This window comes from Leuciscus leuciscus, assembly GCF_965113295.1.
Source record: "Leuciscus leuciscus genome assembly, contig: HAP1_SCAFFOLD_861, whole genome shotgun sequence".
NCBI lineage: Eukaryota > Metazoa > Chordata > Actinopteri > Cypriniformes > Leuciscidae > Leuciscus > Leuciscus leuciscus.
Genome location: NW_028117879.1, coordinates 913 through 18,214, shown reverse-complemented (window position 1 = coordinate 18,214; position 17,302 = coordinate 913). Strand labels below are relative to the sequence as shown.

The 17,302-nt window shown below is 38.0% G+C and overlaps 1 protein-coding gene across 1 annotated transcript; it reads left to right on the top strand.

Annotated features, from left to right (window-relative positions):
- The first annotated feature begins 153 nt into the window (after positions 1 to 153).
- LOC309492034 (sushi, von Willebrand factor type A, EGF and pentraxin domain-containing protein 1-like) lies at positions 154 to 17,099 on the top strand. Its single transcript, XM_082191044.1, has 5 exons — positions 154 to 350; positions 13,141 to 13,299; positions 13,448 to 13,627; positions 15,227 to 15,406; positions 16,810 to 17,099. Exons 1-5 carry the CDS (start codon positions 155 to 157, stop codon positions 17,046 to 17,048), a joined length of 954 nt encoding a protein of 317 aa, XP_082047170.1. The 5' UTR covers position 154; the 3' UTR covers positions 17,049 to 17,099.
- Positions 17,100 to 17,302: the final 203 nt, after the last annotated feature.

Here is a 17,302-nt window from a genome sequence, read left to right as displayed (position 1 = left end):
TGCCAATACTGAAACACAAGCTCTTTTTTCCAGAGCAGCTTGGACTTCAGTTAGACTGGTAGGATTGGATGAATTGTGAGGCCAAAATGATTTTTTTTGAGCTAATAAATTATAATTTTTTTGCATCAGAGAACAGTCCAAAGTCTGATATTCAATGCCATTTTCTCTTCCAGATCTACCAACTGGAAGTTATATTCAGGAAGATCCAGCCCAGTGTTCATCATTGTGTGAAGAGGAAAAGAACTGTTGTGACATAATGGCCAGCTGTAAATGCGGTACACACACAGGACAGTACGACTGTGTGTGTGAAAGGGGATACTACGGAAAAGGACTTCAACATGAGTGCACAGGTAAGGGTCGTGAGTGTAACCTGTATGCAAAGTTTGGGTTTTCCATTTCAGTTTAAAAGCTTGGAAGAAATGGATTGAGTTCCTAGAGACAAGTTCAGTTTATTACTCAATAAATTTGCTTAGGGATGTATAAGGCTGAAATGTGAATTGAATGCCAATTCCTCTCCTGAAATGAAGTAAAAGAAACACTTCCACCAAATATCCATAGTGACAGAGAAAACAGCATACAAATAGATGGGACAATGAAGCGTGATGCCAAAGTGGTGCTTTAGCTCCCTTTTTGCTTTCATAACAAAACCATAAACATGATTTAAAACATTCACAATCACCTCTTTGTGCACTGCAGTATACCACATAATATGCTATGTCAACACTTTTTTGCAGTTTACCCAACTTCATCTTAATCTGGCATCCCTACTTTTTGCCCACCTCATAAAAATGCTTGAAGAAAAAGCAATGCTTCATTTAAATTAAGATCTATTTTCGTTTTCGCTCATGAAGTGCGGTCCTATTAAAGCTATCTTTCATGCTGTGGTAAAAATGAGCTTATATTGAGACAGTTCTAAAGTAATCAAACTGACTAATTAAACTGAGGAATGAGGTGGCAGGAAAGTGTTAGATGTACAAACACGGGGTGAACTGCAGATTTTATGTGATGGAGGGCTGACCTTTCAACAGATGTTTTTATTGCTCGTTTGCTTTCCCACTTTGTCACTTTGTAGCGGTATTTCATTCTCTATCTCAGCAGAGACACTCAATCCCCATGAGATGTCATGTGTAAATGCCTTGAAGTCTATTATAAATCTTATTTTTAAGTCTTCATATTAAACAGGCATAACTCAATGAATCTGGTCTTTTGAGAAATAGTTTTGGAATAGTGAGATTTTTTGCTCATAAATGTCTTTGACTAAAAGTGTTCTTACTGTAATTGATTAGATTTATCAAAGCTATTATAGCTTAATCAACCCATCTCACCACAAACTAGTTTTGCAATGCTGTAAATAATAATTTAAAAAATAATTGTCTGCCTGACTGCACAGAATAATGCTGCCAACTCTTTAATCTGCGGTGCTGTTAGAGTAATTGGGGCCAGATTCATGAAACATTTTTAAGAATAAAATACTGTGTAACTGCTATTTTCTTATTATTTAATTAATTATATATATATATATAAAAAAGAATACTTGAATTTCCAAAAATTCTTAAATTTCTTAAATGTTTTAAAAAAAAATCTTTTTTCTGAATTCAACTTCTTGAAAAGGATCTTCTGAAAAGAGCAAACAGATGTAACGCAAATGAATGCAACGGACCACTCCATCTCGAGACAGACTTTTTAAAGAGATGGTTCATCCAAAAATGAAAATTCTGTCATTAATTACTCACCCTAATGTCGTTCCAAACCCGTAAGACTTTCGTTCATCTTCGGGAACACAAATGAAGATCTTTTTAATGAAATTTGAGAGCTTTCTGTCCCTCTATTGACAGCCTAGAAGCATAATTTACCACTTTATTTACAAAATATTAATCTCCAACACGCGTTTGCGAGAGCACCACGACACATGCATGTTGTGCTGATGCGAGAGCTGACATTGATGCGTGAACGCACATAAGTCCTTATTCTGCTATATTGCGCACTGCACTTTCTCCCATTCATTTAAATGAATAAAAATTCATTTATAGAATTTTTATCACTATGTTTCTTGTTGTATTTGTATTTGTATATGTGCACTGGAAGCTTCAGTACCAAGAAAAAATCCTTGTGTGTGCAAGCACACTTGGCAATAAAGCGCTTTCTGATTCTAATTCTGATTTATAGTAATATGAGTGCACCGTCTTTGTATATCTAAAGTCTTTGGTACTGACCAAAGCAGACCTGAAGATCAGCTATACTTCTCCTTTGTCCTATTATTTTGGATGTGATAACAATAGCCATAAACTCAATTGTGAATTGCAATCACATGTTGTCAGGGCAATAGCATTTCTCACAATTAACTTCTGTCTGGCTGTTGATTAGCAGCAGAATGCTTTAATTAATGACTGAATACAAACTCTTAGCAGGCCAGAAGGGGTTGGCTCTCTCTATGGAAGCCACCGGAAAAACAAAATGAAGGCCAGGGTTTTTTTGTGTTGGATCTGGGTGCTGTTTTAATAATGAATGCAATATATCATACCACAAAAAGCTGAAGGACAAAAAGCTGACCCTGGAAAGGTCATGTTTTTGAGTCACAGATATTAGCAGTATTTTTCCGGACGTGTTGTTTTGCTTCTGTGCAGAGAAAAGTTATTGCCTGGATCAAATTTGTTCCCACAGGTCAAGTTTTTAATCTTTAGTTGATCTGTAGGGATTTTAAGAAGAAAGATGCTCTGAGTATCATTAGAATTTACTGGAAAGCCTGCATTGTCTTGATAAACAGTGCTTAATAACAAGACTAAAGGCCATTTTATCTGAGCTGACCTCTTGCCACTATTTCTTGAAAGTAAAACAGGATGAACGGATACAGAGAAAAGATGAATGACACCATTTGTAGAGATGTGTTGGGTTTTGTTTGACTCTAGCATTCCAGTAGTGCTATAATGACCTGACATTTTATCCAGTGTCACATTAAGGGTTAACCTGATGTAATTCATCACCAGACACCATAATGCATCTCAGCTGGTGTGTGACAAGGACCGGTTGTCAGATGTCAAAGGTCAAGGCTAGTTGAAGAAGAGACACTGTTTTATTTCCTTAAATAGGGGGCTCGTAAATATTTACCTTCAGCAGAACGCCCCAGATTCCACATGCAAGCCCCTAGATAAACATAAATCTATCCCGGGGGGGGGGGGGGGAAACTTCCAGAAAAGAGGAAAGTAGAAGGAATCTGGGAAATGTTGGCTAGGTACTATGTAAGGAAATTTTGCAATCGTGTTTTTTGTGTTTGACCTCCTCCTGCTCCCTCTGTCTATTTCCTCCTCCTTTTTACCCCCCTGCAGCCTGTGACCAATAACACCCCCATATGGTCTCTAGAGTCAATAAAAATGTACTCTCGCTAGATTTAGTTTCTGTAAAGCTGAATGTGTTGTTTTTTCTGTTCATATGTATGCATATAATTGTGCATGCTTTTGTGCAGACGTGACAGCCACAGTCTTGCTCGCAATAACATGCATTTGGTTTTAAATCAAGAGACGCGTCGGTAGTTATGATATATTACATGGGAACATTGGAGGGCCGCAGTGAGAGTGAAAACATTCATCAGACAAGGGGACAGGCAGACTTCCAGTAAACAACTCTACAGTCTAATACCTCTCCAAGTCTGAAATCGGATACGTCTCCAACTCTTGATTCTAGTATTTTCCAAGCACGAATCACGATCCTTCCAGCGCAACAGTCTTACACATCTCCAGGCTGAACATGGGCACAGGGGGGCTACTATATAGTTTTACAAATATATGATATTTTCAACTTGAAAGTAATTATGCATATAATGTAGGTATTTTAATAAATGTATAATTGTTATATTTGTAAATTAATTAATAAACCCAATCAAGCTTAACTGCATTGTGTGCCTTTAAAATTATACTAAACAAAATGACAAATATTTACTTTCATGAGCCGTCACGGTTTAAGCTTACAGACTTCCGTACGTTGTTCGCCCACGATGAATTCTGGGATTTCTAATGGTTTGATTCTCTCATGTCTGCACTCGATGCATGCTCGATATAAAGAACTGAGTAGCACAGTTTCATCCCTTCGTTGTAAATGTAGTGGCCATTGAGCTAGTTTGCACTGTGCACTGATGTTGTACTAATACTGTTAGCCTCTTCTTCTTCTTCATCATCATCATCATCATCTTCTTCTTCTTCTTCTTCTTCTTCTTCTTCTTCTTCTTCATCATCATCATCATCATCATCATCATCATCATCTTCTTCTTCTTCTTCTTCTTCTTCCACTTTGTATCTCCTCCTTCTTTCCTCTTTCTCCATTTGTATCTCTGATCTCTTCCATACCACACACCAGACACAAGGAGAACATCCCATCTCACGAATGGATCAGTGCTCTCCCAGGCCTCATCATTTTCTTATTTCTCATTTTTCATGCCTCATCACTCTCTCACTATCCAAACCTCCATGCCACATGGCCATGTCTCTTCTTTTGTTTCATATCTTCTCCTCTCACCCCTCTGTCCATTTGTTATAATTTTTTCCTTCTTCCTTTCACAATAAAACTTTGTGCTGGTTTCCTACCTGCCTCTGTATCTTAGAGCCAGCAATGAAGTCAGAAGAGATGCTGTAATGCATGTTTGGCTTCAGGGACCTTTTATTTCTGCTGTATTGCAGAGCCAACCTGGGCAAACAATCAGCAAACAATCTGGAAAAAGGTTTTAGTGTGGTTTTATCATTCCAAGCACTCTGTGTTCTATGAAGTGTGAAACTAATGACTTTGTCTTAAACCCCAACCACTTTTCTGCTCTTGAGTGTTTGTTCTTCAGGTTTATAGATATATTAGTTATACTTGTCAGCCCTTTTCATTTCTTTCATAGTTTGATTTTGTCAATCCTTCTTTGTCAAGAAGTCATCCTTCTTAATCCTAGCTGGACTGGACTGTTTCATCAGCGTAGTTCGTATATCGTACAGGCGTAGCCCGATATAGGCCACTGATCTCGTGCTAGACTTGGACTGTTGAGATCATGGCATCATCTGATTGGTAAATGCAAACTGCAACTACATTTTAAAATTTTCTGAAGAATATGTGATGACGCGTGCCACGTGACCGACGTGTGACCGTTGCAAGGGTATTGCAAGTTGATTGTAAGGGAGGCTTAGGTGTTCGATGGGTCAAAAGAGCCAAGCCACGTCATTCATATTCAGATCAAATATGGCTTTTGTCCTATATTCAAGACTATGAATGGTTTCACCCGTTTTGTCATTAAACAAAGCTAATAACTCATAACTTAGAAAGGTAAAAGCATACAGTACCTTAAAGGGGTGGTATAATGCCCTTTTCACAAGATATAAAATAAATATCTGATGTCCCCAGAGTGTGTATGTGAAGTTTTAGCTCAAAATACTCCACAGATATTTTTATATAGCATGTTAAAGTTGTCACTTTTTGAGGGTGAGCAAAAACGCACTGTTTTTGTGTCTGTTTCTTTAAATGCAAATGAGCTGCTGCTCCTGGCACAGATGGCAGAGCTTCAACAGCTTGCACTCACACAGACATGCACTGAAAATTTCTAAACTTTTAGCCTTTTATGTTCAAACCGGAGTCAGAAAGATGGAGAGACTCAAGAAGAAGTGACAACATGTAGACAACATTTCTGAATGGTTAGTTGATGAATTTATGTAGCTGATGTGGAGTTAACTATCTTCTAGTCATTGATTAGCATATTCTGTCATGATAATCTATAAATCGTGTTCCGGGGGCGGGTTTATTTAAATTTTAGGGTTGGTGATGTCACTAACCCGGGAGGAATGTTGTGTAAGTCCCTACGAGTCCTTAAAAATTAATTTCTTTAAAATAAAAGATCTCCCATTGCTTTGAACTTTGAGCGTCGTAAATTTGCAGATGTTGTTTATGCTCAAACAGCATAAAGTAAAAAAAAAAAAAAAAGTTTATGAAATCATAATCAACCACCTCTTTAACAATGTTAAACACAGGTGTTTTGGGACAGGTTATGTGCCTAAGTTTAATACTTAGAGGTTAGAGGTTTATTCAAATCAAATCTTAGTACTGAATGAGAAATAATGACGCTAATGTAATGCTAGAATGATGATAGATACTAGTGTGCATGTCATTCAAACAATGTTATTATTTGGTATATTGTCAAATTATATTTCAGTTCTTTCTGGGATTTTGTCAAAAACTATAAATAGATAGTTTTTGCTAGTCCTTGACTGATTAATTTATTATATAATTGATTTTTTCAAGGAAATGATACTTCAAATATCAAACTAAAACTGCCAGTAGGTGGCGGAAAGTCTTAATGAGTGAGTCGTTGAGTCATTCATTCAACCGAATTGTTTAAATGGCTGATTCATTCTGGAACAAAACAAGTGAACAGGACACACAACGATTTTGTTGCGGCTTTGTTTGGAACTATTTTTATTGGCAAAATAGAGCAAAAACAGACAATATTGGCAATATAGGCCCTGTTTCACAGACAGGGCTTAGATTAAGCCAGGTTTAGACCTTAGTTCAATTCAAGGCATATCAATTTTATTTTATAAACCTGCCTTAGAAAAAAACATTACTGTTGTGCATTGAGGCAAAACAATGGCACTGACATGTTTTAAGATATGTCATTGCAAGTTGTTTACAGTTAAAACAGCTCAAACATGCATTTTAGTGCAGGACTATCTTTAGCCTTGTCTGTGAAACCGGGGGATTGTGATCAATTACGATATTATCTTAGACAATATCGCACACCACTATATTATAAGCCTGAAATACAACAACTGTGTTCATAAAATTGACAGGTTTTACATTACTGTATATCTTTAAATGCTTTACAAAAATGCACAATTACAAAAAATGCATGATTAGTCTTCTAAAGTACACGTGAAAAAAATCATTTGAACCCAGTTACTTTTGAATTCCTTTTTCGGATAAAGGAGGATGGTTGCTCAACTCCTGGTGTGCTCTGCTCCAGGATGTCTTGGCCAAAAAGAGCAGATGCCTCTGGATCTCAAAGGACAAAGGTTCAGAGTCAATTGGGTTCACCTCAGTTTTTCAAACTAAATCAGATTAAAGTGAAGATTTTAATTTGTTCCTGAATGTTTCTAAATGGGGTCTCTTGGTTATTGAGACATTGTGTTGTTATGCTGACCTCACGTCCGTTTTTCACTTTCAGTGGAAATGAGTAATGGTTAGATATTTGAAGTGACTGCCGGTCTGAGGTCAGTGGCTCCTATCTGGAGCAACTTAATGCCTCAGTGACAAATTAAGAATTCCTCAGCCTGCCACTGTGTGGTAAACTGTGTTGATTAATACCTTTGGAAAAAGGAGGCAAGTTTATTGGTTGTAGAAACTGTGTGATCTTGTAAAGTAACTTTTACTTTGGGTCATAAATAGACACTTGTGCATGTGCATGACCATAAATTTACTTGTTAGGAGCTGTGTGTGTGTGTGTTGACTGTAAACTGGGCAATTAGGGCCAACAGCAGGTGGGGGTGACATGGGATTTTGTGAAAAGAGTCAGTAGCTGAACCTAACGAACCTTGCAAGTGTTCTTCCCCCATCTTTCTATTTTTCTTCCTTTACTTCTTATTTCCCCCTTTACCCATGCCAATTACAGAGTAGCTCACTTTGTCAGTGTATCCAGTTATAAAAAGAGATTTACAGTATGGCCAAACAGTCCTATTTAATTCCGCTCTGATTCCATTCTTGAGAATGACCTGCGAGTGTCACACCGGACTGGGATGCTGTAATGGTTATTCTGCCCTCTATTTCGCCTTCACTGCCATTAAAAAATCCCATTATAAATGTTTTATGATACCTGCTCTGGTTTTAAAGGCTTACTATGAAAGTACAACCCTATTTTCTCTCCTATTTCTTTTTTTCTTTTTCTGTCAGTTTCACCTCTTCACCTCTCCCAATGTCATGTCATTATTTCCTGCCTTTCTACATAGGAGTGGCCTTTTAATTTGCCAATTGTGCCTTCTATATTTGTAAGTGTGTGTCTGTGCGCATGTGTAAGGTAGACAAAAAGAGTACAAAAGAGATCAGTAGTGAGTGTGTGTTGCATCCTTTCCCCCTTCATCTCTGTCCATCAAAGCATGTGCTTTTAGGAGGCCCCTCTCAAGACCATGCTATAACTCACTGCAGATAAGGGTCTTTGCTACTGAACCTCATACCCTTTGCCACTAGTTGACCTACACCAGAGAGAAGTTTTTCGGGAAGAGATTTACAGAAATGGGATTTAGAATGATATGAGAGTGAGTAAATGATGATGGAAGTTTCATTATTAGGTGAACTAATTTGTTAAAAGTTGACAAGAGTGACAACACATAAACACATAAAGATTACTGCTTTCCAGAATCCAGATCTGAACACAGATGGTAACAGGAAATCTTTTGTCACGACACAAAGCATAACAGTTGCATTTGAGGTTGACCTCATGTTCAAACCCTGAACAAAGGGGAAAGGATGAGATCCATATAAACATGCAGAGTGACATTTTTGTGGCTGAAAACAGGAGAATGTGGTGAACCGATGGTAGCATGAATGGTGATGTCATTAAGAACACTTACTTACAATAGTTTATAAGGTGCATCTGTTGCATTCTGTGGTATGCAGATGCGGATTATTGTTTATTAACATAATCTTATGCCATACACACAGTCAATCAGGCAAAGACAGATCATTGTGTCCAATTTTTGCTGCTTATGAGAAGTGTAAGTTGTATATTCTGTATTGTTTTTACATCTGCACTGCATCTACAACCTAGCCTGGGTTTCCCCATGCTGCCTTGCGCGCAGATTGATTTTATTCACGCTGCTAGGCAGCCTGGACACCATGGACCAGATTTTCCCCTCAAAAAGGGAACCAATCACAGAACGGGGAGGGAGCAGCAAGACGATGACGATGTCTATGCGACACACCGAAGCAGTTTGTTTATATCTATGGATCCAACATGGCATCAGACGTGAAGTTACCTTTCGATACAGCCTTAGATAGTGTTCTAAGTAGTTTAGAACGCAAGTTTATTTTGTCTTCTTCTTCGTCGAATTTCTGTCGCTCTACATACGTCATCTGGTATAATTGAAACGATTGGCTATGAGCTACGTACAGGCGCATTTGATAGACATTCGTAGCGCCCAATAAACGGCTCTGGGCATTCGTAAACCACGCCTCAAATACGAGAAAATAGAGACCTCGACCTCAATGAGACGAGGTCTGACGTTAGCCAGGCTATCTACAACCTGCTTTTAGAATACTGATGGACGTTTAGAATACATGATGAAGTTGTTTATTCTCTGTGCCACTAAGAGCAGACATGATTGAAGTTGTTCAGAATAATTCTAGTGGGGCCTGTAATATGGTTGAACTCTAAAATGACCCTGTGTCCACATTTTCTTTGATTCCCAAACATCTTTGTCCATGTTTTGGACATGTTGAATCATGACAAATGTCAGCCATATGGACTATATCCATTTGGCTGTAGTTTTATTGTGCAAAATTCTATGTTGTATGCTACATAAAGCATTGCCATTGTCAGGAATTACATGTTGTTTCAGTTGGGTTTGAGTTTTACAACATCACCAGAAACTCAAAATAAACCAAACTTCCATGGCCACTCAACCGTCTGACATACTAAAGACACTAAACCTCCTCCTTCCCCCTTCCTAGTTCACTCTCTCTTCTTACTCACATCCTTTCTTTGGACTGTAAGTTCTTGTCCATTTGTTGGGTTGACATCCTCTTTCTCTCTTTCATTTTGGGTTTCTGGAAGGACGAGGGTTTTGATCTGATTGCCTCAGAGTTATGAGACATGCAGCCAGGAAAGAGCAGTCCAAATTACCACCAATACAGGACTTTGCCGCTGTACTTGTGAAGTTCTTATTTTAAACCTGTAAAACCTCATTAAAAAATATAGCTAAAGGTTCCAGGTCGCAACAAGTTTCTACCACATCATTATCAAAGACTAGCTTATCCTGACATAACCTGATATACAACAGAGCTACACATTCACTATTATACACATGCTAATGTTAGCTGTTGACTTTGGAATATTTTAAAAGGGACTTGTAATGGCCATTAGAGCCGGATATTATAACATTTACACATATCATTTACATTACATTTATGAATTTAGCTTTTATCCAGAGTGACATACAAAAGAGCAACACAAGCAATTTGTCACAGAGCCAACAATATTCAATGTGGACAATGCTAGGTTTATTAGAAAGTTAGATTAGGAAACAAGCTAGAGCAGAGGTGAAGTGTGTGTGTGTGTGTTTGTGTGTGTGTGTGTGTTTGTGTGTGTGTGTGTGTGTGTGTGTGTGTGTGTGTGTGTGTGTGTGTGTGTGTGTGTGTGTGTGTGTGTGTGTGTGTGTGTGTGTGTGTGTGTGTGCGTGTGCGTGCCTTGGTTTAGTTTCTGCAGAAAAGGTGCCTCTTCAGTTGCTTCATATCACAGAAATGACAGGCTAAAGTTTCATCAGGTAATTGTATAGGTGCATGTGCTTTAAACAACTGTGCTAAAGGTTCAGACAGTAGCTTAATCTTTTATGAAAAGAGTTGCTTTTACTATAGGCCTTTATCACAGTCCGTGTGTCATCACATCTGGCTCCGATTAGGAGTGTAATAGAATTTCCGCCTGCATTATTGTCAATGGACAGACGCCAGTTTTGAGAAGAAAATTAAATGAATTGTCAGCTCTGCCAGTGCTGCCAGTCATAAGATTAACGAGCAGCACACAGCTTAATTTATTGCCAGAAGAATAATCTGACTGATTTAATTTTATTTTTAATGTTATTTTGTTTATTTTTGCATTATATTACAACCCATTATTGTCTACAGTATAATGTTATCCAGTCATTGCACTCAAACACGGAGGATATGACTCGTTTACGATGATCAATCCAGTTATTTTTTAATAATGGAAATATTCCTTTATTTAAACAACTTCAATTTGATCTAATTATTGATTATTGATTACATCGTAAAGTAAGTGCCTGAAAAAATGCACCACATACAGGATGGCCTGCGCGCTCCCATTTAAATCATGAAATATGCATATAACATATCAAATAACTGAGGTTGATGAATTTTACATAAAATCACAACAACAGTCCCGTGCTATGGGCACAGCCATTGATACAGGCTGCAGCGGAAGTGTGATGTCAGACTGGATTTCAGTTTGGTTTGATTGGTGCAATTTAACAATGTATAAATACTTTTGTCACTTTTGTGTATTTCATTTGACAAAATACAGCGTACGTTAGCTAGCTATTTGTAATATAAGCATAATGTCTATGAACACTTTCATTAAACCAGGTCAGTGTAAAATGTCTGGAAGAATGTATTCGCAAGCAATTCGACTTTCCAATGAAGATGTTTCACCGCCCATCTCAATGACTTCATCAGCTGTTGGATTCTGGGGAATTCCAGCCATCAGACAGCTCTTAAAAGCAATCTGGATGAGTGACAAAATGTCTTCAATAGACGCATTAAAACATCAGGGCACGTGTGTAAAGGTGGTGAAATTTAATAACCAGTTGCTTAACATTTTTCCCAGCACTTTTTTGAGAAAGGAAACCAATCATCTTTCCAGCTTTCTGATTTCTCCTTCTATCTAACTTATTCCATTCATCCATCTGTATGTCTGTTTCTCTCACTTAAGCACAGATGCACATTTTTTCATTGGTTTTGGTTGTATTCCTGTCTTGCATTCTTTTTCGCCATCTGTCTGTTTACTTCTCTCTTCCTGTCTCAGTTTCACTGTCAATCTCTCAGTTCTTCTTACATAAATTCCACCATCTGCTTGTCTGTTTGTGTCTTTGTGTTTGCTATCTTTTCTTTCTCTCTGTCTTTTTGCTCTGTACCCAACTGCCTGTCCTTTGGGCCCAGTGTTTAAGAGCGGATGGCCACCCATCAGCACCAGTTTATAGAACCCGTCTTCCCTCATCTAAACTCAGAATAGCACAGCATTTCAACTGTTTCAAAAGCAGCTGGGTGTTATTTGCATGAAAAATGACCAAAGTGAAATATTAGAAATGATGCCAAGGATACTGGGAGGAAACCTTATTTACTCTTGCATATTGCATGTTATGTAACCAGTGAAACAAAACGGTGGTTGTCTGACTAGCCGCTCGAGCTGTCAGCTCAGTGATTGACGGGAGTCCGTTACTAATATCAACAACACCTGCAACGGGAAATTTGTTAAGTTAGATGTGGGTTTTGTTGCTTAATTGACCAGATAGTCTGTCAAGATGACTTCTGACAGTAGGTACCATTGGAGGGAAGGAGAGATGGACTGAGAGAGGAGAAAGAATGTGACTGATTTTTAAATGATGAAAAAAGTGACCCATTAGCTGAATTTAATCTCCAACTGGGCTCCAAACAAAGTGTTTTTTTCTCCAACTTTGACTAATTTGAGATGTCTGGCTGACTGAACAGAGCAGCTATTGATAAAGAGTGTCTGGGTTGTTCCTCCCTCCACAAGTGAAATGTCTTTGATATTTTACATGTGCTTATGTGGGGAGGTTTTTAGGTGTTTCAGCCAAAATTGTTCCAGTGAAAAACACATCATTTACTTTTCTAAATAGTCTGAAAAATACTCTTGGAATTTAATGAATCCTGTCTTAACCTCCAAAACATACTGTATGTGTCATTTAAGAAATGGAAAGTTAGTGCTCGGGAGTCTTTCATTTCAGTAACATGTTATTTGACACCACATCTTATCACAAGGGTTTGTGTCTAGTGTTTGACGAATCCATTGGGATGATTTAATTTGCTTGTGGCATGTATACCAAAAAAGGTCTATATAACGTGCCATAAATGAATTTCCAGAGGGATCCCAGTTGCGGGAACAGTTTATTGCATCATTAAACATTTCAAACATTTTAAGTTACATTTTTAACATTGTCTTTTTGATCAGGGATTTGGTTCTATCCATTGGTTATTGACATTAAACATTTTGGTTAAACATTACGAGGTTAAAAAAAAGAAGAAAGATAAACATGGATGAATTGTTCACAATAAGATCAATAACATGCATTTAGAAAATGTGAATTTAGAAAGATGAATTTCCATTTCATACCGACTTTAAGTCATGTCTACCATTTTTATTTCACTTTTTTTCTTTCTCAGCTTGTCCCTCTGGCACATATAAACCTGAATCAGTTTCTGGAGGCGCGAGTACCTGCCTGCCCTGCCCAGACCCTCACCACACATCCAGACCTGGGAGTACAGATGTATCAGACTGTGTGTGTATGGAAGGCTACAGACCACACAACAACACATGCCAAGGTGCTGATCTATCTGCTTTTTTTTTTTTTTTTTACCATATATCTGCTATCATTTGTTTATAGATATGTCTGTATGTGTGCCCTTTCAAACACAAAATATAATCATATTACTCTCCTACTCTCTTGTTCTCTATTCTTCCTTACTGCAGTGGTGGTCTGTCCAGTTCTCTCTCCTCCAGAGAATGGCTTCTTCATCCAGAATGTGTGTAATAATCAGTTTAACTCTGCATGTGGGGTGCGCTGTCTCACGGGTTTTGACCTGCAGGGAGATGGAATCAGACTTTGCCAGCCAGACGGGAGCTGGTCAGGAGTTCAGCCAAACTGCAGAGGTGAGAGAGGGGGGGGTGGGCACACCTGAGACCGGTTGCATGAAACCTAGTAAGTGGTTTGATTTAAAGGTATCCCTGAGGGGGAAAAAATCCTTGAGGGAAGGAATTTCTTTAAGAGCGTAACAAAACCCTGATTGAAACTACTCATATAAACTATTACAAGAAAGATGTTCACGGAGCTGGAGAGCAAAATTTTTTCTAGGATTTTTGACAAAACGGCAGATTCGAAATGGGACGAAAATTATCAAAATTCTTTGAGTCTGTCCCAGGTTTCTTAAGAATAGGTGTTATAACCTCAGTTTTAAGTAGTTAAGGGAAAATACTTAATGACAGCCTTGAGGTTCCTTAAGTGGACCTATAGGTTTTTTCTAGCAACCCATGTTTCACTAAAGCCGGGTGCACACTGTACAATTTTTAACAGTCCTTTACAACCGTTGATTATCAGACTATGATCCTCCATGATCCCCGCTATAAGCCATGTCACACTGTGGGATCTCAGTTGTCATTAATGTCAGACTGTCAAGACAAGTTAAAAACGGACGCACGCTAGAAGACTCGTCCGCCGTTTTACATCATCAATCTGTGACACATGGTCATTAATTGGATGTGTGTGAACGTATCAAACTAGAGATCAAAGACTATATTTTTGCCTAGGATCCGAGGAATCTTTTAGGATTCACAAAATTAGTCTCAGATGGCCAGATTGTGGCCAAAATCGTACAGTGTGAACCCGGCTTAAGGGTTCCCTTAACCTTTTAACTTAGGGTTTTCTTAATTTAAGGTGTCCTGTAAAGTGAAAATAAACTGATTTATTAATTGTTTTTCTTTTCTCTTCCTTTTCTTTCACTCATTCTTTTGTTCACTCACCCTTCCCCCACTCTTTTGGGCTATTTTTGCCTCTAATTCCATCTAAGCGGAAAACATTGGTTTTATTGTCAGTTTATGTGTTACACAATTGATAGCTCAAAGGGCTTTGAGTCACCCCATATGTTTCATCACCCCCAGAAACGGTAATATACTGCAGCCCGTGAGTATGCATGCGTGTGTGCAGTGGGGCTCATAAAGCTATTTCTCTGCATGTCTGCCTGCAGAGCTCTGAGTTCATGTGTGTTTAGATAGCTGGAAAGTAAACTCGAATGCTTTGCCAACTATGTTGAGTGCTTACACACTTCAACACACCGACAAATGAATACAATATGAATATGCACCTACACACACACACACCAAATCACATGCTCAGACAGATGTATGTATGCAAGTTGACCTGTCAAGAGTTCCCTCTATTGTGACCTCAGCCCTGAAATAACATTTGGGATGTTCTTTGTTTGGAAATAAATTACAGGCCTCAAAGTTCTAACCACAGACTTAGCTACCAGCCACCCTCTTCTTTTTCTTTCTTTTCTTCCTGTTTTCTCTTAAAATCTCTCTTCTTCTCTAGCCTGTCCATCTTTTCCATTTTTGTTTCTCCCAGGCTGTTCATTTTAGCTGTATTGTTCCATGGAATCATTTAAAGTTTGTTCAATACAGCAAAGTTTTAATAACATAGGACCAGACTTTCTGTGCGATGCTCTAACCCCTGTGTGTGGTATTTTCCCATAGTTCGCTCTTGCCCAGATCTCTCTCCTCCGCATCACGGGGTACTGAACTGCAGTGAGCGGACTGCCCCCTACAGGCTGGAGTGTTCGGTGCGCTGTGAACAGGGCTACAGGCTGCAGGGCAGAGCCAGACTCACCTGCCTGGCCAACTCACAGTGGAGTGGACCACAGCCCCGGTGTGCCGGTAAGATTTTAGATCTATGGGTGTAAAGACTTTTACATTGTTGCAATTTTTTAAAATAAATTTTTACTTCAAATAAAGTAGTGCTCTTTTGAACTCTCTATTCAAGAATCTTGGCGAAAAAAAGTATCACATTTTCCACAAAAATAATGAAAAAAGTTATAAACATTGATAGCAATAAAAAATGTTTCTTGAGCACCAAATTAGCATATCAGAATGTTTTCTGAAGGAACACGTGACACTGAAGACTGGAGTAATGACAGTTGAAAATTATTTTATTCCATCAGAGAGTAAATTAAACTTTGAAATATATCATAATGTAAAACAGTTCTTTTAAATTGTATTCATATTTTTCTTTGTATTACTGTTTTTACTGTATTTTGATCAAATAAATGTAGCCTTAATGAGCATAAGATACTTCTTACAAAAAAAATTATAATTCTTACTGACCACAAACTTTTGAATGATAGTGTAAATTACATACATTCATACATACATCAATTGTACATTGAAGCTGCTGTGTTTTATAAGTTAGTAAGTTCCAACAATCAGGAGTTTGTGAGCATTTGGATGTTACAAATCTGTTTAACCTGTTTAAATTTTAGCTTGTGTAGAAATGATTTTGAAAACATGATGTGAGCTGCGACCATACAAGCATTAACAAGAAAAAAAGGGTTGGGCTCAAGCTTTGTTTTTATAACTATGTCTTTGATCTCCACAAGAAAGTCAATCAGTCTGATGTAACTGAATACATAATTGTGCCTTTTTGTGGGTGTTTCTTTGTCTCTCTCTCTCTGTCTCAGTGCTTTATCAGACATAAACGTACACACAGCTAAGCTATGGCAGCATCTTTGCTAGTTTTTACCCACAAACCTACCTCCTGCTCAATTTCCTATATAAAAGCTAATTACATTTGTAAGCATGGCCGGCCAAAATAATCTTTTATATATTTTATTTTAACTTCCATCCTGAGTAACTGTTTATGTATTTTGATCTGTCCCACATTCTACTGACTGTCAATCAGCATCACTTGACTCTTCTCGGTTTCATCAATCTTTTGTAGATCGTTTGAACTGATACTCCAGCCTTTTGCCCGTTTGAGTTGTTTTCCTGTCTTCACTGTAATTGTTTTACTCTGTTTCTGTCTGTGCTTATCAATCTCTTTTGCTTTGGCAGTACAGGGTGATCCTGATGTCAGATTGAAAGCAAATTTTTTGTGCGAGTATGCGTGGGTTTTTTCCAAGAATGTCAAGCAGTGTGGTCAACAACCGCTCTTACATTTCCCTTTCTGGAGATATTTTTGCATGCTCTCTCTCATTCTCTTGCTCTCTCATTCTTTTGATTTATCTTTGTGGAAAATGTTTGTTCTTGTTTTACTGTGTCCCTTTTTTTTCTCTCTTTCTAAGAGGTGCGCTGTCCTCCGATTGTTACTTTGAAGCTTATTCATCTGTCGCCCCCTACTTGTGGGGAGAATGAGGTCAGGACCGGAACATCGTGTCAGTTAACCTGTCCCCGTAGTTATCGTCTCCTTGGTGACTCTGAAGTCAAATGTCTGCCTTCTGGAATCTGGAGTGACAATCTACATAAAGCAACCTGTATAGGTGATTTGTTTTCTGTTTATGTTTATAAGGATGTGCAAGGATGAGTATTGCATGACCCTGTCCATATACATGTATACATGAAGAGTTCAGATGCAAAAGCCTCTAAGTGCAATTTGAAATTTTCTTCTAGAATGATAATTTTTATCGAGCTCGTATATTTAAGTTCAGTGATTTCACTTAAATGACGATTAATAGGTATTTGTCATTGCCATTTAAGTGAAATTACTGAACTTAAATATACAAGCTTGATAAAAATTATCATTCTAGAAGAAAATTTCAGATGGCACTTAGAGGCTTT